A 21,197-nucleotide genomic window follows, 5' to 3' on the forward strand; every position below is an offset into this window, starting at 1 on the left:
CATGGAGGCTCCGAAGATGAAGGCACAGCTGTCCTAAAGAGCACAGGAAAGGGCATTCCAGGCAGAAGAGATGTCAGTGCAAGGAGTCTCAGGGTGGAAAAGAGATTTGCCCCTTGAAAGAACAAAAATTGCCACTCGGCGTAAAGCTTAGTGAAGAAGGGAGCAACAAAGTCAAGGACTGATCGTGGAAGTCCAGTCAGACGGTGTCCTGTCTCTAAGTGCAGCAGGGAGAACTAAAAGCCAGACTGGGGGTGTAATATTAGATTTTAGTAAAGATGGGCTTTATTACTTTCATCAGCTTTTCTAGGAGTGCTATAACATTCTTCTTCCACACCAATATATAACCCACTTCCACACCAATGATAGTAACTTGTGATTTACAGGGAGACGGCAAGGTCTAATCTCTTAGACTAGAAACATGACGGGTGGAGTTAGAGCTACCTCCGGTGTATTCCTCCAGGACAAAGAGAACTACCTAGGCAAAAATATCTGGGAAATCCTAGGGATTTGGCAACTTTAAGTACTCATGAACATGCTAGGAACACGCAAAGGAAGGAGGGAAGCAATGGCGGTGATGGGGAAGCTGAGGCTCTTGTACTAGACACCAAGTTTGCAGTTGACTGGATAATGATGTAGAGATACTGAAGAATTGCAAGGACTTAGTCCTCTTGTTTATAAAAATGTGTCTAAGAGGTTTCTTAAATCTTAATGTGGCAGAAGATGTTTGATCTATCCCTAAGGTGATGTTCCCAAATTTCCCTAAAAGAAATCCCCCCAGCTATCTTGTGGAGATACCCTCTTCTCTTCACCGGAAAGTTGTAGAAAAGATGAAAGCTAACACATATTTTTGCTGAACTGATTTCTAAACACCCCCCACCTCCTGGTGGGCCCCACACCCCTTCTGCCCAAATCACCTATAAGATGTTGAGAGATGATTTGGAAGGACTTGGACTTGTTAATTAGCCTAAACAGTCACATTCGTTTGCAAGGTGCATTATTGTTAATTAAACCTGTGATTCTCCTTGTGCCCAGACGGCGGGTTGCTGTTGTTGGAATAATTAGATAGCATATGATGGTTTTCATGCAAATCCCTGGCAATTAGATTTGCCGATGAATTGGGTTTGAAATCCCAGTGAAGTTCTCAGTCACAATTCCTCTGAGGGTGGTTCCAGAAGGAAGGTGACAATAGAGGTGGGGTATAGCAAAATAGGGGTGGAAAAAAGGCTGTGAGGACTAGGCATTTCATTCCTAAATCCTCCAGAGGGACCCCAGTCCCAAATAAAGGCATGATGGCATCATGTGATATTCAAACTTCCCTCAAACAATAGGTCTCTCTCTTTGAAAAAGTAATTTGGTTAGACCCTCCCCAAGGCTTTGTGTGCTCCTGAGAGCTGGCCACCTTGGCTCTCATCTTTCTGAGATTTTTTTCTTTAGCCAGGAGGCCCAATAACTCATACACAGCTAAAGTCTCTGCCAAGCCTAAGATTAAATTCTTAGGGGTTCTAAGGAAACAAGATTTGTATTCTGGAGGGGTTGCAAAAGAGATGCCAGATTTGGCCCAGTTTTAGAGTGGTTGGTGGCATGGAGGGGGTTTAATGGATGGGGTAGCAGGTTCCCAGGGAAGCTTTAAGAAAGGACTGAGGTCAGGGTTAGACTTAAGGAGGAAGTCTCCAACTGCCCCACAGACAATGAGAGGGCAGCCCCCAAGGGACTGGGGCAAAGCCAGAGGGGGTGGGCCTGAGGCACAACAGCCCCAGGATCCTGTCCCCAGCTGAGGGCTTCTGCCTCTGCCTTCCCTTTGTGTGGAGTGTGGTAGCTGCTGAGCTTTCCCTGCGGGTCTGGGGTTCTCTCTGGACTGAGCTAGGAGGGATTTCTATCCAGAGACCGCAGGTAGGGGGTGGTGGATAAGGGAGGCCTAGTGGGCTTAAATTAAGCCTCCCTAACACCAAGCCAATGCTGGAAGATTCACGGAGTCAAAATCACCCTCTCCTCCCCCTCAACTAGGTCAGTCTCCAAATCAGTAGCTTAGAAGGAAGGAGGACAACATCTGGCAGGATTGAGAGAGTGGTCAATGGTAGGGTTGGAGGGGGGATTTGGAGAGGAATCTAGAAAGAAAACAGGAGAGAAAGAAAATACCAAGATGCATTTCTGAACAGTGGCTGGAGACTTGAGCATAATTTAGGTTCATAAATTCTTTCCTTTTTCTTCATTTTCCCTCCCTTCCTTTCTGCTTCAGAATGCCTCCCGCGTCTCAATCGGTCCCTAAATCCCGCCTTCCAATTTTTGATGCACCAATCAGGAGCTAACCTGTTCGTTGCTAAGAGACAGGAGGTGGGAGATTTAGAGGCTTTGTCATGGCACCCACCTGGGAACATTCCCTGAGCCTTTTGCACCCTCTGCCTAAGATATTCTAACTGATCTCCCCTCCTCTCCTGCGCCCTCCTATTTATTCCCAAGCCCAGAGAGTCAAGCAGAAACATTTAAGGAAGAAGCCAGGCATAGCACATATTTGAAAAATGGAAAGACTGTAATTGGATTCAAACAGATACAAGGTAGCTGCTCAAGCTTCCCAGCCTCTAGTTAGGCTGGAGGGAAGAACTCATTGTTCTGTGGACTGTTGGATAGAGGGTAAATTTGTCATTGGTAGTGAAACCTGTGCCCCTTCTGAAAAGGGGCTTATTCCTTCTAATCACCACCTACACTTGGCTGGGTAAAGACTGAACAAAAAGCCTCTAAGGTCATGAGTAAGCAGCTGGAGAATCAGGGGCGTGTCCGTGGAAGAGGTGCCTGGAGTACCAGGGGACAACATGCAAGGTGGAAGGAAAGATGTAAGTGAGAAAGAAAGGTTTATTTTAAAAGCTGGGGTTTGAAAGGGAAATTTGGGGAATTCCAAGCAGAAGATGAATCAGATCCCCCTTTAAGTTTCTCCACCCTTCACAACTTCTTGATCTTTTCTTCCCTCCACACTTCCTACACAGAAAAGACTAGGCAAAAAAAACAGGGTACAGAAAACTCATTTGGGTAAGGAGTGAGTCATAAATCCTGATTCCATCTCCTGAAAACAGGGATGGGCACGGAATTAAGCAGGGGGTGGGGCCAGGAGAGAGGCCAGTGCACACACACAGGTGCCTGTGGCTCCGACGCTGGCAGGGGTGCAGGCACCTGGGTGGACACACGTTATTACATGCAGACCTCTGACCTGAATAAAGACTGTAACAGATCTAGAACAGATGCTTGTGTGTGCGCGCACACACACACACACACACACACACACACTCGGGAATTAGGGTCATGCAGAGGAACCTGGGAGACATGACTCCTAGGAGGTGGCTTTTAAAATTATCTTGGTATGTTCCTTGGGAAGTCCGTCCTGGGGGAAGGACTAAATAACTGCCTCCACCCCCAGCCCCGATCTCTAAGCAGAGCCAGAGAGGAGACAGAAGAGAGAGAGAGGGGCTGAGTGGCTCAGACCCCGAGAGGAGGCATTGCTCTGGGCCCTGCCGTCACTCTCTGTCTCTGTCTGAGTTTTGCTTCCTGCAACGTCCTCCTTTTTCTTCAGCTGCTAAGCCATCACTTCTGGTTTCTGGGTGTTTAGCTGCTGTCCTCATGTTCTGGTTCCTGTCCTGTCCCCTCTGGGGAAGATAGTCACCTCACGCCTAAAAAGAACGTCTATGTGCCCTGAGCGTGTCCGCAAGTCATCCACGTTCTCCTCAGAACACCTGCAGAAAAAGGCGCTGGCAGGAAAGTTGGGCGTAAAATCTTCCTCTCCATTTTCCTTCCTCTCTCTTTCATTCCCCGAAAAAATAAGAAACCACCTGTTTCATAAAGCAACGTAGACTTTAATTCAGGTTGACAGGTGGGAAGAAAACTAGGATTTTTCCTCAAGGGTGTTCGGAGGAGACCATCTCTCAGGAAGGGGCAGGGAAGGCAGGAAGGTGCGAGTGGCCTGGTGGCAGAACAGGGCCAGGAGCAGGGGCGCAGCCACACAGTGCAGTATCCCCAGGGCTTCTGCCAGGTCCAGCAGCAGATCCAGAACTCGCTGGGCCACACAATTTGGCAGTGTCCAGAGCCTGAACCTCACCAGGGAGTCCACTCCCAGAAGCACCCCATGAGGCCACCAGAAAATGAACCAGGCCCAGAGGACATCCACCCAGGGGCCCGCCCCCCTGCTTGGCACCTTCATCAGCACCTTGGCTCCCAGCAAACCCAGGGGCAGTAAGACGAAGATGACAAGACAGACAGCAGTGTGTATGAAATGCAAGACTTTCAAGTCCCTGCTGGATAGCATGGTGCAGATTCCATGGGAGGTGCCACTGGCCAGGGTGATCGGCAATGCCAGTAGGGTGGCTGCTACCCACAGTCCCACAGTAAGCCCCAGTGTGAGGCCTGGGACCTGGGCCAGTTTGGGGCCCAGACAGGCACGGCACCCTATCAGCAGAGCCTGGGCAAAGGCGGAACCATACCAGACATAGTAGCCCAGTCTGCACAGGGTGGTGCTGGGGGCGCTACTTAGCCCTGGCCCCAGGATGGGCACCACGATGCTGAAGAGGGCACTGCCCACAGCCAGTTGTGCCAGGATGGGCCGGCCAGGGCAGAGCTGCCAGTGGAAGAGAGGCCTGAAAAGTGCGAAGAGCACAGCTGTGCTGGCCAGGATGCCCAGGATGCTGGCCAGGATGAAGAAGGGCAGCGAGGAGCTGTCCAGCAGGTTACAGGAGTGGCAGGGGGCGGCGGCTTCTAGGCTGCTGCTGTCGTAGTCGCTGATGTTCCCAGTCTCATAGTCAGAATAATTCCAAAAGATGTCTCCAAATGCCTGCTGACTTAAGTTCTCGCCTGACAAGAGGGACGGCTCTACCTGGAGGACATACCCACAGGAGGCATCAGAGAGGCCAGTTCCCCACTGAAGAGTCTCCTGGAATCTAGTGAAAAACTGAGGACAGCGGGACTGGGAGGGGGCTTGGGTCAGGGAACAAGGGAACCCTGGGAGGTGAATGCAGTGAGGACAGAGGAGAAGGGCCGATGATGGAGGCTGACATGGCTGTGTAGGAACACAGAGTTACAGAATAACAGGGAGGGGTAGTGGGCAGGCTGGAGGGGCAGAATGAGGTCAGAGGAGGGGGTGAGGGACCTGGATGGAACCAACTGAGAAGCAAACCGGAAGGAAAACACTGGGGAGCTTGGAGGCTGGCATAGGAAGGAGAGAACAAAAAAGATGTTTTAAAATGAGAAAAAATGCTAGCCTGAGCAAGAGCTACCAAAAATAGAAAAATAAGCCAGTCATTGTGGTGGGTACCTGTAGTCCCAGCTACTTGGGAGGCTGAGGCAGGAGGATTGCTTGAGCCCAGGAGTTTGAGGTTTCTGTGAGCTAGGCTGATGCCACAGTACTTTAGCCAGGGTGACAGAGTTAGACTCTGTCTCAAAAAATAAATACATAAACAAATAAAATGAAAGAAAATGGAGGGAAAGATGAGAGATGAGGAGAAAAGGGAAGAGGTCTAAAGACAGGAGGAGCAAACAGAAGCAGCCATGGGGGTTGTGAGGCTCAGCCCTGTACTCACCTGGTGTAGACAGTTCCCCATGGTACTGCTGGGCTCAGGGCAGGCAAAGAGAAGGGCTGGGGCCACTCTGGCTCTGCCAGTGTCTGTGGTTCCAAGATAAGTGCCAAGGACTAATGAGGCCCATCAGCTTTTGGGGCAGGGCCATGGGGGGCATTCAGGAAGCTTTCACTCCCCCCGCCCCACTGCCACTGCCTGCCCAACCCTCAGAGCTGCATGGGGCACCAGCCCCGGGGCTTCCTGTTTTTTGAGTGGATTCACTGGTCAGGACTGCAGGCGGGAAACGAAGAAGGTGGGGACCACAAAGTGGGTATTTTCCTGAAGTGAAAAGAGAGGCCAAGAAACCAGGGGGCTTTCCAGCAAGTAGAGATTCTTCAAGCACAAGGAAGGAAGAGAAGGCCAGGGGTGACTTGTGAGGCAGAGATAAGAGAGGTGCTGGGAAGTTGGAGTGAAAGGGCAGCTTAGGACGCTCCCCTTGAACTTAAGCCAAGGAAAGCAGTCCCAAAGCCCCATGCTATGGAGAGGGATGTTAGTATGCTTTCGGGGGACCCGTCCACCCTGCCGACTGTGCAAGTGGGCCTGACCTCTGTGCATATCAGACCATGTGTGTGAGCCTATCTGTGTGTGTGCTGGGTATCAGTGTGCACATGTCTGCTTCTTAGGGCTGGGCACCCGTCGGGGTGTGGGTATCGCTATCTCTAGGTGTCTCAGAGTGAGGAGGGAGGGTTGGGTGACTGTCCAGGCTGCACAGTGAAGCTACTTCAGGGAATGACTGGGCATTTGCTGAGCCACCTATGGGCACAGCGAATGCATCTTGCATATGAAACTGAGCACATGGTCTGACAAGTTGAAGTAGGCTCTGGGGGACCATGGAACAGCATATTTTAAAATGGGACTGTTGCCCACAGGGTAATCTCCATTCATATTTCTGTTGGGGGATATAAAGTCTCTGGAATGCTTCACTGGCCAGCTATCTTAGCACTAGTAAAGTTTCTTATGGAGCAGCAAAGCTATTTCTCTCTGGCTGGCAGAGAAAGTGCATCTATCCTGCAGCTAGATCTTCCTAAGCAAGAGCTTCTCCTCCTTGGTGGCCCTTGTCCCTGTCTAGAGCGGCTTTCCAAGGATCTCTGCTGTTTCATCATCTGCTTTGCATTTAATCTCCTCAGTTGAGGAGACTTGTCTTTGTGGGGAGAGCCATGGAATGTCCAAGTCAGAACAATGTGAAAGGGAGGGTTGATTAGGGGGCACTTTAATTTGTTCAAGAAGGCATGGGATGTTTTAACTCCAATTCTATCAAAGATCTTCCATCCATTCAGGTAGAGGACCTTCAGGCAAAGCACCTCAGACTCAAGGTACCTGGGGACAGAGTGCAGACCTTGGAGAGATTTCCCCCTTTCCTCCCAGAACAGTAGCTCAAGATTCAGGTTCCAGGGCTAGAAGGAGGGTCTGGCAGAGGTTGGGTGAAGCTGTCCTGCAAGGCACTGGCATGTTTCCGTCTCCATCTCAACATTCTCCAGCCCTGCCTGGAGCAGTCAGATGCCCACCCCAAACACTCTGGAAGGGAAGGGCCTAGCAAAAAAGGTGAACACACTTCTCTCCCTTGGAGAGTCGCACCGTTTCCATACGCAGATCCTCTTGGAAGAGTGGCCTGGCAGGGGACACACCACCTGTCAAGCTACCAGTATCGGGTGCAAGGTAGACCAGAAAAATAGCCTGCCTTTAGACACATTCATCCCAGCAGCAGCGACAGCAGCAGAAAGGAGGCAGCCCAACGACACGGATAATCCAGATATATTGAGGGTGGCCCCTCTGAGATTAGCACAGGAGAGTTAGAAAGATTATAAAGATACACGGTCCCCTCCCTGCTCCCTTTTCCCACCCCCCGCCCCCGGACAGACGCACACAGCACAAGGCCCCTATTCCCCCCGCCCCCCGTACAAATATGGCTTCTGTGTAATATGGACAGAGTGGTTCAGCTCGAAGAGGAAAAGTCATTTCCCAAAAGCGGGTGCTGGGAGATAAGGAGCCCACCAGGCCTGGGGCCCCAGGCTCCCTTGCTGCTGTAAGAGGAGGGGGCCCTGGCTTAGGTGAGGGGCTGCCTGTGGTGCCCAGGGCCCAACCAGTGGCTGGAAGGTTCACAAGGGCATTACCTGAACTGAAGGGGGTGGGCAGGCCTGCTGGATTGCAGCTGCCCTGTTACGCACGCCTGTTGTCAGAGCAGGGAGGACATGCTGGCAAAGGGTGGGAGTGATGCCAAGGGCATCCTGGGTCTGAGGTGGGGCAGTCTGGCCAGGACAGGGAGGGCCAACAACCTGATCTCCATGGCAACCAGCTGGGAGCCATGGAAGGAAGACAGGAAAGCAAAAGAAAAATTGGGGACACAGCCCTCAACTCACTGGGTGCAGGCTCTGGGGAAAAGAAGTGATGGCAGGTTGTGGGTTGTGCAGGGTCAGGGCCAGGGAGAGGCCCGAGGGATGCATAGCAAAGGCGGTGCCACTGACTTTATGGCTTGGGACAAGGGAAGCCAGGGAGGGGCTGAGACAGAAAGGACAGCTGGGCAAACACATGATGGGACTCCTTTCTCTAAGACTGATGGGCACTGGGGGAGGTACGAACAGTCCCAGGTTGGAGCACCCTCCCAGGGAAGGTACAAACACTGGCCAGGAGTCCCCCACATGTGAGGCCTCCTTCACACGTCCCACATCCTTGCCACTTGCCCAGGACCCCTGGCCCTTGGCCCTCCTCCTCAATCCCTCCCTCTGCCTCACATTCACTCACACACATAGGCACACACACATGCACACACGCACACACACACATGCATGCACACGCACAGATTCACATCATTCCCTTAGCTGGGCAGGAAACAGCTCAGTGCAGTGAAGCTCCTTTTAGTATTTTTGTTGTTAAGTCTGCCTGGCTGCTGAGGGCGGAAGGGCTGAGGGCTGGCGTGGGGATCAGGAAGGAGCACAGAGCAGCCAAGAAGGGCGGAGCAGTTGCTGAGCAATGCCACAGAGGAGAGGTTGCTGTGCAACCATCCAGGGTCTTGGGTGAGAGTGAGGGGCCCCCTGGAGGGGGCAGCAGACACAGTCCAGGCCCCAGAGCAGCACTTCTCCTGTGGCTACGAGAACAAGGAGGGACAGCCCTATTCTGTGTCCCCCAAGGGTGGTTCCCATGGAAAGGGCCTGGAATCGTTCATTTTGGGGGCAATGGAGGGATGACCCATCTCTGCCACCCTTTCTTTCTAAATGTACCCTTTCTTGCAGGGACCCATGTCCTTTCCAGGCTGAAACCCTGGGACTTCCCATTCACCCTCTTCTCAGCAATGGAAGAAGGTGTCAGGGTGGTACCCACCTCCCTGTCCATGGCTCTTGGTGTGTCGCTGGCCACCCCGAGCCCTTGCTCACAACCCTCCCACTCCTGGGATTCTGGGGAAGCCTGGGAAGCTGCTCTGCTGTGGAGGATGGAGGGAGGGTGGGTGAGAGCCCCCCCACCCCGAGCAGCCTTACCCTCTCCCTGCCCCTCCACCATCATTCTCCTCCTAACACTCCCGAACTCCAGTTTTTTGCTCTCCTCACCCTAGGGCCCCCACCTCTCCAGCTTGGAGACAGATTTGATTTGGGATTGTTACAAAAATAATAATAATAATAACCCAAACGCAGAGAAGCCACGGAAAGGGCTGAGGGCAACCCTCCCCTCCCCCCCGCCCTCCTCCCTCCCCATTCCAAACCGAGTACAAAACCGCACCCAAAGCAGACATTCTGTACAGGGGGGTGGGTGGGCTGGGGAGCAAGCGGGTGGGGCGGCCCTGGGGTCGCTCTGTACAAGTCCGGGTTGGTGACGGCCCCAGCAGTCCCCATGTGGCCCCTGAGGGGCGCCGGAGGTGGGCAGGCGCCCCTAGATGAAGTACTCCTTCTTGTCATCCCCGCCTGACTGCCCGCCTTCTGCGTTGATGATGGCCGTGTCCGCGTCTGGGGCATCGTCAGAGCCTTTCGCCTCATGTGTCAGGTAGGTTCCTGCACAGAGACAGAGGCTCCTCCATTCAGGAGCAGCTTCCAAACCTCTGCTCATTTTCCCGGCCACCCCCTCACATATTGCTCAAGCGATTCTTCTCCTGCCTGCAGCCTTCTTCCACCCAACCTTACCTATTTTGCATTTTGCTGCCAACGTCCCACATCTGACCACACCCCCCTATGAATAGTGAATCCTACCCTTCAGCACAGAATCTCATCTAGAACACAGGCAAAAAAGAGAGGTGGGCATGTGTGTGCATGTGTGTGTGCGTGTGTGGCGTGTGCACGCAAATTGGTTGACAATTAAACTGCTGTGTCAGCATCATGAGCAACGCAGCTGAGATTTGGCTCACGTATGACCAGTCCATGGAGCCAGGCAGCTGGCCAGAAGTGGTAACAGAGCAGCAAGTCTGAAAGGAAAGATGTGAGGAAAGGGAAGAAAGGAGGAACAGATATGGGGAGAGAAAAGAAAAGCAATGGCGTGGGGGGTGAGGGTGAGCAGGAAATCAAAGGGGAGGAGAAATGAGGCTGAAAAGGCAGAAAGGAAGAAAGTGCAGGACAAAATAGGATGGAGATGCCGTTTCTGGAGCTCTGTCTTCTAGCAGGAGACCTGCAGGGAGAGCAGCCACTGGCCAAATGGTTTGGTTTTCCCTGAACCATCCCCCAAGTGCAGGTGGCCAGACTTTGCTCTGACTAGCGGTGCTCTTATCACAAGGTTAGCTGCCCTTTTTCTTTCTCAAACACCCCAAAGGGCTGACCTAGTCTCTGAAGGTCCTTCCTGTAGTAGTTATCCCTTCCCTACCCCTGATGAATCTCCCTGCCCCACCCCCAGTTCTGCTGACACTTCCCTCACACCTCTGACCTTTGTGCCGGATCAAGTAGTGGCCGAGGAAGATGAGCAGGATGAGCAGCAGGAAGACAATGAAAGCCACAACTCCCCCGATGATAGCATGGTAGGTGCTGGAAGAGGAGGGCACGGGGCTGGGGTCTGGAGGGAGGGGAGACACACACCGTCAGGTCTGGGGAGAGTGCTCGTCTCACAGCACTCTGACGTGGCCATGGGGAGCATTACGCAGCAGAGAATAGGCACTGACAGCAGGAGAAGGGGGCCGCACCATTCAGCAAAGGGGAGGTGCCTTAGTTTGTCCTCTAGTTTCTTGTACTCTGCCTGGAATTTAGTTATTGCTAGGATAAATTGATGTATTCATGAATCAAGAAGTAAATCTGGTCACACCCAACTGTCTAAGTTGTTTAAGTTCTTGGCTTTGAAGCTTGACCTTGGTCAAGGATCATTGCTTAAATGCCTGCCTGCCTTCCTTCCTTCCTTCCTTCCTTCCCTTACACATTTTCCTCTTCTTCTTCCTCTTCCTCTCCCCCCTCCTCTTCTTCTTCCTTTTTCTTCTCTCTCTCTCTCCCCCACAAAAGGTTATCAGAGTCCTCCTTCCTTATCATCCATGCCCTCTTACCCTCCTGTCTGCTTGGTATCTGAGCTGGTCCCTTTAGCTCTAGGGAACTTCTCAGCCTATTCACCAACTTCCCTGAGAGTAAATAGGAAAGGAGCAGGGAAAAGCTTGTAGAAATAAGAATTAACACTTTGACAATACCTTACAAAAGATGATAGACCTTAATCCCTGTATAAAGAACATTGTTCCTTCATTGCAGGAAAATTTAGTTTCTAGTAAAACTCCAATCCCAGAGCCTGTACTAACAGGGAGGTCCAGGACTCCATATGTCTTTTGCCACCACTCAAAGGTTTGTGGGGAGGAAAAGGGCTAAATTGCTTTCTCTGTTTTCTCTGATGATGGGGGACATCTCTGCCATTGAATGTAACAAGTCTGTCCTCTATAGCAAAATATAGAGAGGGTAGATCCCTGCAACACAGACTGTGTGGTGGGAATAGAACCTGCTATACTCAGAGTCCTGAATATCTGAGGACAAGTGCATAGTCCCAGGGCGCAGTCTGAGGTGCCCAAAATTACATTAGCCATAGATACAAATCTCCCGCCCATGGGAGAGCTACTATTTTCCATAGACTCAGCTTGAATTTTGATGCCTCATTGACCTCTTATATATTTTGTCTTTTGCTACCTTATGTCTCCTCAGGCTTGACTGGGCCAGATTTTCAGTTCCCTGCCTTGTCTATGCCTTATTTGAAAAGAAAACATTTGTGCTCTGGTTTTTTATGCTCTGCTTGGGAGGGAAAGAGAGCATTGGCCCAGGGACTCTGTGCTATGATTGGGGCGGCTGTGATGGTGTAATTTGGAGGAAGCCCAGTGAGTTTACACACTGTCTCTCTCCCAGAGAGTACAAGGAAATAAATGCCAGTTAATTATCCCAGAGACTATGGAAATGGCAATTCCTTAGAAAAGCACAGGTTTCCATGGACACAATGACCTCTGGGGTCATCATCTACAGGCCTCTTTCCCAACGTGGAACTACATTTCACTTGCTTCCAGGCGGCTGAGAACGCTCCGGGAAGATGCAGCACCTCCTTCCGCCACCAGGCGTCAGCACTGGCAGCCGACGGTCCAACAGGACTCCCGGTCCGCCCTGCTTTCAGCGCAGGGCAGGGGGGAGATGAGCGAGATACCAACCACAGGGCACGAGAAACGTTCTCTCACTGCCAGTCGTTGTCAGAATGGGACTGGAGAGGTCTGGGGGCAGAGACCGGACCTCAGCACATTGTCCTGGTTCCAGGCATCTGACAATAGCCGTGTTGTGCTCAGACAGCTCCCACATGCTGAGGGCTGCCCCTGGAGTGGGAATCACAGGTCCAGACATTCTAGTCCCAAGAATTCAGGCCTCTTATCCCTGGGAGGCCTGTTGATCCCCCCAACTTTTTAAATGGGTGTTTTAAGTGAGGGAGGCTCTGATGTTCCCCTGACAATGCATTTCCCCTACTCTAAGAAAGAGATTTATGAGACTTTCTGGCAGGACCCCACTGCCATCAAGATCTTCAAAGAAATCCTCTGCCAACTTTTCATAAAGGGGCCTCTGTGCTAGCCTGTCACTTCTCCTGAAGCTGGGCTTTGGGGTCACAGCTTGGAGAAGGATTTCAGAGAAGGAACATCACCTGGCCCCTCACGCAGCTGAGAAAAGATTCTGATTATATCTTGGTACAAGATTCTCTCTTTCCTGCTCGACACAGTATACCCCTTCAAGGTCTGGAGAAAAGGAAGTGACAGCAGTCACAGGCCTCCCATACCTAGTCACTGAGGACAGCCCACAGCCCAGTAGAGAGGGAAGTGGGTTTACACCCCTCGCTGGGGAGGCTCTGGGACCTCTACATGCAGGATTATTATTCTTGAGCAGAGGGGCTGGAGGATGGTATCACTCAGGCCACCACTGGAAACAAAGGCAGACGACAGCCCAGCTTTCTACCAATTTTTCTTTCTTTTTTTTTCTGTTGTTGCAATTTGGCTAGGGCCGGGTTCGAACCCCCCACCCTTGCTATATGGGGCTGGTGCCCCACTCACTGAGCCACAGGCGCAGCCCCTGATTTTTCATTATTTCACATTCTGGAGTGGACCTGGGTCCTCAGGCCCTCTGCTGCTGGGCTGGCTTTTCCTTTGCTTCGCTCCCAGGCGCCATACAGGGAACACAAGCAGAACAAAGAGGGGATAAGGCGGACAGAGAAGGGAGATGCTAGGGAGGAGATGCGAGGAGGGCTCACCGTTAACATTGAGGGTGTAGTAGGCCTTGTAGCTGCCCATGTTGCTGATGGCCGTGCAGCCGTAGGTGCCGCTGTCACTCTTGTTGAGGAAGGGGAAGATCAGGGCGCTCTCCTGGGCCATCTTCAGGGGCGGCACACTGCCCTCCTTCTCCCACAGGTACTTCTGGGGGCTGTTGGGCACACAAAGCAGAAGTGTTCAGGAGAGTGTAGGCCAGGGAGCTACAGGAGCAAAACAGTGACTGGGAGCAGGGCAGACAAAGACTGTTTGATGAGGCTCCTGAGGCTGCGATGGCTGGAGACATAGCGCTGCCCAGAGGGGGCTGCAGGGGGGGCCTCCTGGGTCCATTCGAGGGAAGGTGGAGATTTCCCACCTCGTAGCATGGCTCCTGTGGGGACCTCATGGTCTGAGCCAGGGGATGACCCCTCCCCTTCTGCTGCTTTGCAGAAGAAACAGTCAGAGCATAGACGTGGGACAGCATCAGAAAAATGGGAGGCGCAGGTCAGACAGCACAGAGGAGACAGGAAGATGCTAAGTGACTAAGTGGCGCTCAGAGTCTGGTGATGTATTTAGAGGAAATGGGTCTTCTTACACTGGATTGCCACGCCCCTCACAGTGTAGCAACAGCTTCTGGCCCTCACGGGGATGCGGAGGGTCTGGTCTAATCATTGCAGTCGGTGTGTCTGAGGAAGAAAAAATTGGTGTTTATACAAAACTCCCACATTGTTTCGGAGATCCCTTCACCCAGTTACACGCTACATCTTCCACTTCTCAATGCCTCCGGAGCCCGTGAGGCTGTGAACAAAGACCTTCCTTCCCCTTCCTCTCCTGCTATTGCTGTTGAATGTGTGAGCAACTTGTTGTATTGCAACCTCGTGAGATAGGATTCTGGGAGATCTGTCCTTAGGCGGGGGCCCTACCAGATAGCCTGATAGAGAGCTGATAAGGGGAATGAGTGGTTCACCTGTGCCTTGCACACAGATGGGAACAAATACATACTTTTGACAGAATAAATAAAACTTAGCACTTACTGAGCTCACAACTTCTCAGTTCGCTCTACTCTGCAAGGGAGCTTAGAACGGGAAGCAAAGCTTGAACAGCAAACATCATTTTGAATGGCCAGTCCAAATGCAAAGTGAGAGTTTTGAAACAGCAAGAGCTATGGGTCATATTTTGGCTGCAAAAAGGCACTGACATGATATAGATAGGCTCTGCAAAGGAAGAATGGTATCTGCCATGGACGTCAAGGGCTGCTTAGGAGGCTAGGTCCAGATGGCCGCTCAGAACAATGCAACCAGATGCTGGTTGGGAACAACAGATAAAGAGGCTGAGTTTCCCCTAAGGATAGAGCCAACCTTAACAACCAGTTAATGAACATGTTTCAGGCCAATCAAATGGGACTAAGAGAATCAGGCCAGGTGAAAGAATGGGTGTTCCAGGGTCCCACAGCCATAGAAACCTCTTGCACAGTGCCTGAAGTACAGCATTTGTGGACTGACTGCTGATCACAGTTGGGCCAACAAGGCCCTGGAGAGGGACTGCCAGATGGTCTAGTATCTAGCACAGGAGTCGTTGGGGGCAGGGAAGAGCCTTCTCTAGCTCTGGCCAGGGACCAAGGCCTGTTGGAAGAGCCCAAGGCTAGGGGCCTTACACTCAGAACTAATAATTAAAGAGACACCTTACAGGAAAATAGAACTTTGATGTTTACTAAGTTCTTTCATATATATTGTTTCATTTATCCTCATGATAACTCCGTGAAGTAAACAGGAAATATATACAGATCAAATGCTTTGGCCAAAGGAACTCAGCTAGTAAGTGGGTAGCACTACAATTGGAACCCAGTTTGTCCACCTGTAGAGTCTGCTAAGTGGACGGCAGGGCCGCCCCAAACCTGTGTCTTGTTAAAGTTTGAGTAATGAGTCTAGACATGAATTAAATAGTAAATAAAGGGAAAAGATCTAGGAATGATGATGCTGGAGAAACTGCATTTTCCTACCACCCATATTATCTTGAAATCATAGAATGTTGCAATGAAAAGAAATCTTAGTGATCCCTACAGTCACCCTCTTATTTAGCAGATGAAGAATTAGGCTGAATGTGCTTAAGTGATTTTCTTAATATTACAGAGCTAGTAAATGGTGGCATGCAGACTAGAAACCAAGTCCTGGGATTCCTGATCTGCTGCGGTTGCCACTGCAATTAACAGTCTGGCTACAGCACACTAGCCTTGCTCAGGGGTTGGTAAATTTACCTCTTGGGCCAAATCCTGTCAGTTGCATGCTTTTGAAAATAAAGTTTTATTGGAACACAGCCCAGCTCACTTGTTTACATGTAGCCTCTGACTGCTTTCCTGTGGAGTGGCAGGCTTCAGTAGTGCAGACAGACACTGCCTGACTCCCAAAGACTAAAATATGCACCACTGGGCCCTTTGCAGAAAAAGCTTGCCAACCCTTGGCCTAGTCCTGATGCCCTTCGTCTTATTTTTTTACCTACTCACTTATCTTTCATGCAAAGTCTCTTGCTTTTCTTTTCTCCACTCCCCATCCCATCCCTGATCCTCTTAACTCCCAAGCCCAGGACATACATAAAACTTCAATGTGTTGAGAGGTGGATCTGACAGCTCCCTTTAGAGACTCATGATTCACAGAGCACACGATGTTCGCCCCATCATCCTCCCGGGTAACCTGGAACGTCACTGAGCTGCTCACGGTGAAAGTTTTACCATTGGGATCTTCCTGTATCCGAGTTGGTTCTCCTAGAGCGCAGAAACAGATACACACATACACATATGCACATAGAGATTTAGATGTCGTGTGGGGCCCACTGTAGATATATAGATGGTGAGCCCCATGCTAGACAAACTTAGACAGCTGTGAGGTTGTGAAATGGAAATGTACACAAAAAGAATGTAGACCTCAACACACGCATACGTGAGTGCACACAAAGCCCTGCCGGTCCCCCTTTCTCCTTCTGCGCCATGCCCGCATGCACAGACAAATACATACGTCCCCTGCTCCCTTCCCAGCACCGTCTCTTCCTGGAACCCTGGGGCAGAAGGTACTCACCATGAAGTTCTTGGTCACCCTTTTTCCAGGTGAGCTGGGCTGCAGGTTTGCTCCCAGAAGAGTGACAGTTTAGGGTGGCTGTGTCCTTTTCTCGTAAGGATGATTTGTAACCCGTGATTATGGGCTTCTGTGGGATTCCTGCCATGGATAGAGGTTGGCAGAGATGGGGAAGAGAGGCACTAGGGGAAGTTACATTTCAGCTCTCCTGTGGAGATGGCCTCTCTGAGGGTCAGGATACCTGGGTTCTACTTTGGTTTATGACGGGTAGAAGACTAGAGAAATCATCTTTCTCTTTGATCTCCTTCCTGAGGACCTGAGGGAAGACCTGGGGGAGTGGGTGTGGTAGTGGGGAAATGTACCACACCTGTGACATGATACATGCCCTTCTATCCCACAGCACAACTGGGAGTCCACAGAAAAAGTGTGAGGCTCAGGGAAGCAAATAAGGAAGTTGAAATACAGGATGAAGATGACAGCATGTGAGCAACTGAGTTACCTAGGAACTATAATTACACATTGCATGCACACCTCATATTTCCCTCACATGATCTTGGGAGGTAGGTAAGCAGACAAGATCATCCTTCTGCTATGTGTTAAAAAATCCAGACTCAAAGAGAGTAAGAGTTTTATCTCCAATCAAACAGTGAATAGAGAAAAAGTGATTAGAACCCATTTGTCTTTGCATTTTATCCTGTCGCATGGAGAGCACAGGCTGAACTTTTGCAACATGCTTGGAGACTTGCCTGGCTCCAGGCTGCTCCGGGGACCCACACAGGGAGGTGTGTTTGCAAGGAGGCACTCTGTGGAGACGCTGGGGTTTGGGAGCCTCACCGAGCACAGTGACGAGGGACTTGGCGGTTCTCACAGGCATAGTGAAGATGGAGCAGGTGTACTCGCCTTCGTCCGCCAGGGCCACGTTGCTGATGCTGATGCTGAGCTCGTGGGGCGTAGAGCTGACCAGCTGAATCCGATTATCTCGAAGGGCTGGGGGTGGGGGGATCGAAGCAAGGGTTTTACTAGTGCCTTTACGTGTTTATCTTCCAATCCCGGGCCAGCTTCATTGAGGGAAGGGGTTTAGCATGGTGGGCCAGGGGGATTGCTCCTGACTTGAGCTGTCATTAGGCCATTTGGTCACAGCTGCTGGCCGTGATAGCCTAACAGAAAAGTAGGTTGCATCTTACAGACTCCTGGAGCAACACTGACACCAGCTACCCGTTCAGGCTCTTTGAGGGTGAAGTCATTCCAGGACCCTATTAGATTATGCATGGCATAACTCAGAGCTGTGACAATGGAACCAGTGGGAAGCCCAGGGCTTGTTGCATTCTCCAACTGCACACCTCCCTGTTTCTCAGCCCCTTGGTCCCAGGGAAAGAGGTAACTTGGGGGACACTACCTCTCTTCTCCCCAAAGTAGAGAGTCTGCTGGGCAGGGTTAGACCACTGCAGGGATGAGTCCTCATGATCTTTCACTTGGCACTTGAGCACCACAGTGCCACCAGCCACCACCGTTTCATCAGACGTCCAGGGCTGACTGTCTGCAGGAGTAGAGCAGGGTAAGTTTCCTGAGGAACCCACCGTCCCTCCACCCAATTCTGGGCCAATGTTCACCTCACCTAACTCAGAGCCCTGGTGCACACAAGGTCTCTGTGTGCTCTTATGCCCTCAGCACAGAAGAAATAGAGGTGGTGGTTACAGGGGGGTTAGACCTGCTTTTTGTGCTTTGAGTACACAGAAAAACAGAGAGTCACTTGGTTTGCTGAATGAACTGACAGGGCCACGAATGGGTAGAGGAATAAAGGCACTCAAATCTGCCATGCCAGTTCCACACGTATCTTTTCTGATATGGTCCTACCATTCCCCTTGAAAACACACATACACACACACACACACACACACACATCTGTCGTTCTGTGGTTTCCTTCCCTGCCACCAGCTACATATAAGAACAAGAACAGGAGGAGCAGTTGTGACCAATAATCCCAAACCGACATGGGGAAAAGGCCAAACCAGCCCTTGGGCTGTACATTCATTTACACAAAAGGTAGCTGATAAAACTGCCAAATAAACAATCACGATATAAAAAATAAAAACTGAAACATTCTGACATCCTTTTCAATTCTTCTAACAATAACTTCCCTTCAATCATCGAGTCCCTTCACATATTCCCTTCCGTGATGGCACTACCCACCTCCCAAGACACAAACCCAAATCACCATCCTGATATCATTTTAAAGAGTGAAGGATTAAGGTTTTCCCTCCAATGAGATAAAAACATGTTTCTAATCCTTCTCTCCTTAGTCAAGTTAAACAAAACAAAACAAGAAAGGCTAATAAGTTATCTCATGGATGAGCCATTTGAATCCCAAATGTGCTTCCTAGTCAGGCGTGCCTGTGAGCCCCTCGGACTCTATGACATTTACCTCTTCACCAAATATTGTTCCACATTCCCCAAAGGATGGATTCTGATTTCTGATATTGATTCCCTCATCTTCAGAACTTTCTGTGACTCAATAGCACTGACCTCCACAGACTAATCTCCCTCCAGCTCTGATTCTAAAACATCCATAACATCTGTTCTGGCATTAAAGCACTCACCCACCATTGTTTATCACTGAATGGGAAACCAAGAAACTTACTTCTTACATTCCCCTGTTGAGCATTTCACAAACCATTCCATGCTCCTCTTGGCACTGACTTTACCTCTGCCCTGTCCATTCATCTCTTCCTTTCCTGGTCACTGGAACTCCATTTCAGAGAAATACCCCATGGGCACTCCCAGCAGAGCACTGGCCCTGAGAAGCAAAGGTGTGTGTATGTGTGTGTGCATGTGTGTGTGCATGTGTGTGTGTGTGCATATATGTGTGTGTGTGTGTCTGTGTCTGTGTGTGTGTGTATGTGTGCGCGCTGGAAGAGATGCCAAGCCCTACCTGTTCAGGGTGACGATTCCCACATGGAACACAGAGCCTAGGGGGTACTTTTAGTGTTTAGAAGCATGGAGGTTAGAACTGAGTGAGGTCTTTGGGATCATGAAATCCACTTCCTTCATTTGACAGAAGTAGGCAGTGAGGCAATGGGAGGTGAGGATTTCCTAGGCTCATTCTACCAGTTCTAGTTAGGACTAGAACTCTGTTCTTCTGTCTCTCAATGAAGCGACCTTTTCGTTAGAATGCTTCTCAACTAATCATCTAATGTGAGAATTCAAACTATGATTTTGAGATTTGTGTGCCAGGGACTGAGCTGGCTGACCAAATTTGGAAGTGGTATATCTTTAAAATCTCTCAATGAATGGTTTGGGAAACCTTTTATTTGCCATCACCTTGTACCAATATTCCACTAGTAATCCCCCTGTCCCTTGCTCCTTTTCAAGCACTCTTGACTGTGTCTTTCAGACTTATTTATTCCTAGTAATATATTCCCCTGGAATCATTTTATTTTTGGAAAGAGGTGTGGGGTGTACAGAGGTCTCTGTACTGGAGTAAGGGAAGAAGGAGGAGGTGCAAGAGAAGTTGGTGGTGCAGACTAAGAACTAAAATGCCAGATGGGGAGGAGAAAGAATTGTGTGGTGATGAGGGGAGTGAGGACATGTGGGGAAGCACCATGAGTGGGAGATGATGTGAGGATGAGTGAGGGGACTGTGGACATTGAGATGAGGGGCCTGGATTCTCACCTTGACTGGCCAGCATGTCAGGGCTGCTCCAGACTGTGGAGCTGATGGCCTCGTCGAGTGGAGCCAGAGTTCCCAGCTCCACATCTTGCTCCTGCCAGTAGCCTGGGGAGAGAATCTCCATCAAGGATGAGCCCTACATGCACACTGCTGTGCTCTGGGTGGGTACCTTCATTGTAGGGCATGGGGGAGAGGCCAGGACCCTAGGAAAAGCAGGGTTACCAGGACACCTAAGAGGAGGCAGGTTTCTCACAATGGGGAGAAGTTAACCAGAGTTGTGAACAATTTCCTCCCAAGGGGAAATTAAGGGAGGATGCTAAATTGTATCAGTCAGTCGTGGAATGTTAGAGCCAAAGTGATCACAGAGATCTCCCACTTCATAGATAAGGACAGTGCAGCCCTCGAAGGTTAAAATTGATTTGCTGAAGGTCACTACAGAAAAATGAAAGATAACCAAAGGTTTCTCATTCCTAATCTAGGATTCTTTCTGCTATACCACAGTATTTGCTAAAATAACCACAGGTTTAATAATTAGAAAATATTCTCACATTTCATCCCTTTAGTAAACCTGTAAAGTAAGTGTGAGGACATTATCATTCCTCTTTTGCAGAGTGGAAACAGAATGAATTGACTCCACAAGTCTATACAAACAGAAGAACAAAGGCTGGGAAGTAAGTGCCTGATCCCACATCCAAAGCGCTATTCCTTTCAAGGCTTCATTCCCAGCATTGAAGAAAGACATCATGGTGAAAGCGGAAAGTTGCACCACAACTTCCCAGATCGTTACCGTCTATGTACTCAAATTTTCTTAAGTTTTCCTACTCCACCCTCAGCCCCTGAAGTCTGCTCCTTCCTTTGGCACAGCAAGACTCCTTTTCCAGAGCCTACCCAAGTCACTCCCTCTCTTTCTAGAGGGCAGTTCCTAAATTCTTTTGTGGGGTACTGCAGGGACGTGAGCGTACCTCTCCAACCCAACCTGAAGAGGCCGAGGGACAAAGAAACTACACACGCATCTTTCCCGGGTCTCCCGCGGCGGCGCCCTGAAGTAACCAATCACGCGCGCAAAATTCAGTGAGGTCACCGGCTGCTGAGCAGAAACCGGGCTGCTGCGTCCCGGGCCCAAGAGTCCCGGGAGAACTTTGTCAGTCTTCTCAGCGCGCCCCAGAGCCAGCAGGGGAGAGGCAGGTGGGAGATGGAAGGGGAGAAGGGGCGCGGAGACTAAGACACTTATAA

At 50.5% G+C, this 21,197-nt stretch overlaps 2 protein-coding genes across 3 annotated transcripts in view; both read right to left on the minus strand.

Moving 5' to 3' along the window:
- Positions 1–3,818: 3,818 nt before the first annotated feature.
- Positions 3,819–7,178, minus strand: ACKR1 (atypical chemokine receptor 1 (Duffy blood group)). Its single transcript, XM_053605971.1, has 2 exons — positions 5,556–7,178; positions 3,819–4,852 (listed from the first exon to the last, which is right to left on the minus strand). The coding sequence occupies exons 1-2, from the start codon at positions 5,574–5,576 to the stop codon at positions 3,869–3,871; spliced, it is 1,005 nt and encodes a 334-aa protein (XP_053461946.1). The 5' UTR covers positions 5,577–7,178; the 3' UTR covers positions 3,819–3,868.
- A 147-nt stretch (positions 7,179–7,325) lies between these two features.
- The window catches only part of CADM3 (cell adhesion molecule 3), a 31,805-nt gene continuing 17,933 nt past the window's right edge, over positions 7,326–21,197 (minus strand). Inside the window, exons 2-10 of one of the 2 annotated variants that reach the window (XM_053605968.1) lie at positions 19,968–20,069; positions 17,695–17,835; positions 17,133–17,285; positions 16,302–16,439; positions 15,821–15,991; positions 13,829–13,919; positions 13,239–13,408; positions 10,428–10,553; positions 7,326–9,568 (exon numbers count right to left, since the gene is read on the minus strand). In XM_053605968.1, the coding sequence (XP_053461943.1) occupies positions 9,450–9,568; positions 10,428–10,553; positions 13,239–13,408; positions 13,829–13,919; positions 15,821–15,991; positions 16,302–16,439; positions 17,133–17,285; positions 17,695–17,835; positions 19,968–20,069 (1,211 nt within the window). In that variant the 3' untranslated portion in view covers positions 7,326–9,449. The remainder of the gene's footprint in view (positions 9,569–10,427; positions 10,554–13,238; positions 13,409–13,828; positions 13,920–15,820; positions 15,992–16,301; positions 16,440–17,132; positions 17,286–17,694; positions 17,836–19,967; positions 20,070–21,197) is intronic. The other variant, XM_053605969.1, reaches the window with a different exon arrangement.

The sequence above is a fragment of the Nycticebus coucang genome, chromosome 10 (assembly GCF_027406575.1).
Source record: "Nycticebus coucang isolate mNycCou1 chromosome 10, mNycCou1.pri, whole genome shotgun sequence".
Classification (NCBI taxonomy): Eukaryota; Metazoa; Chordata; class Mammalia; order Primates; family Lorisidae; genus Nycticebus; species Nycticebus coucang.

Excerpts from the sequence above, each read along its gene's own strand:
- ACKR1 (XM_053605971.1), bottom strand. The coding sequence starts at position 5,576 with ATGGGGAACTGTCTACACCAG. Across the intron at positions 4,853-5,555 it reads TGGGGAACTGTCTACACCAG|GTAGAGCCGTCCCTCTTGTC; the intron begins GTGAGTACAGGG and ends TATGTCCTCCAG.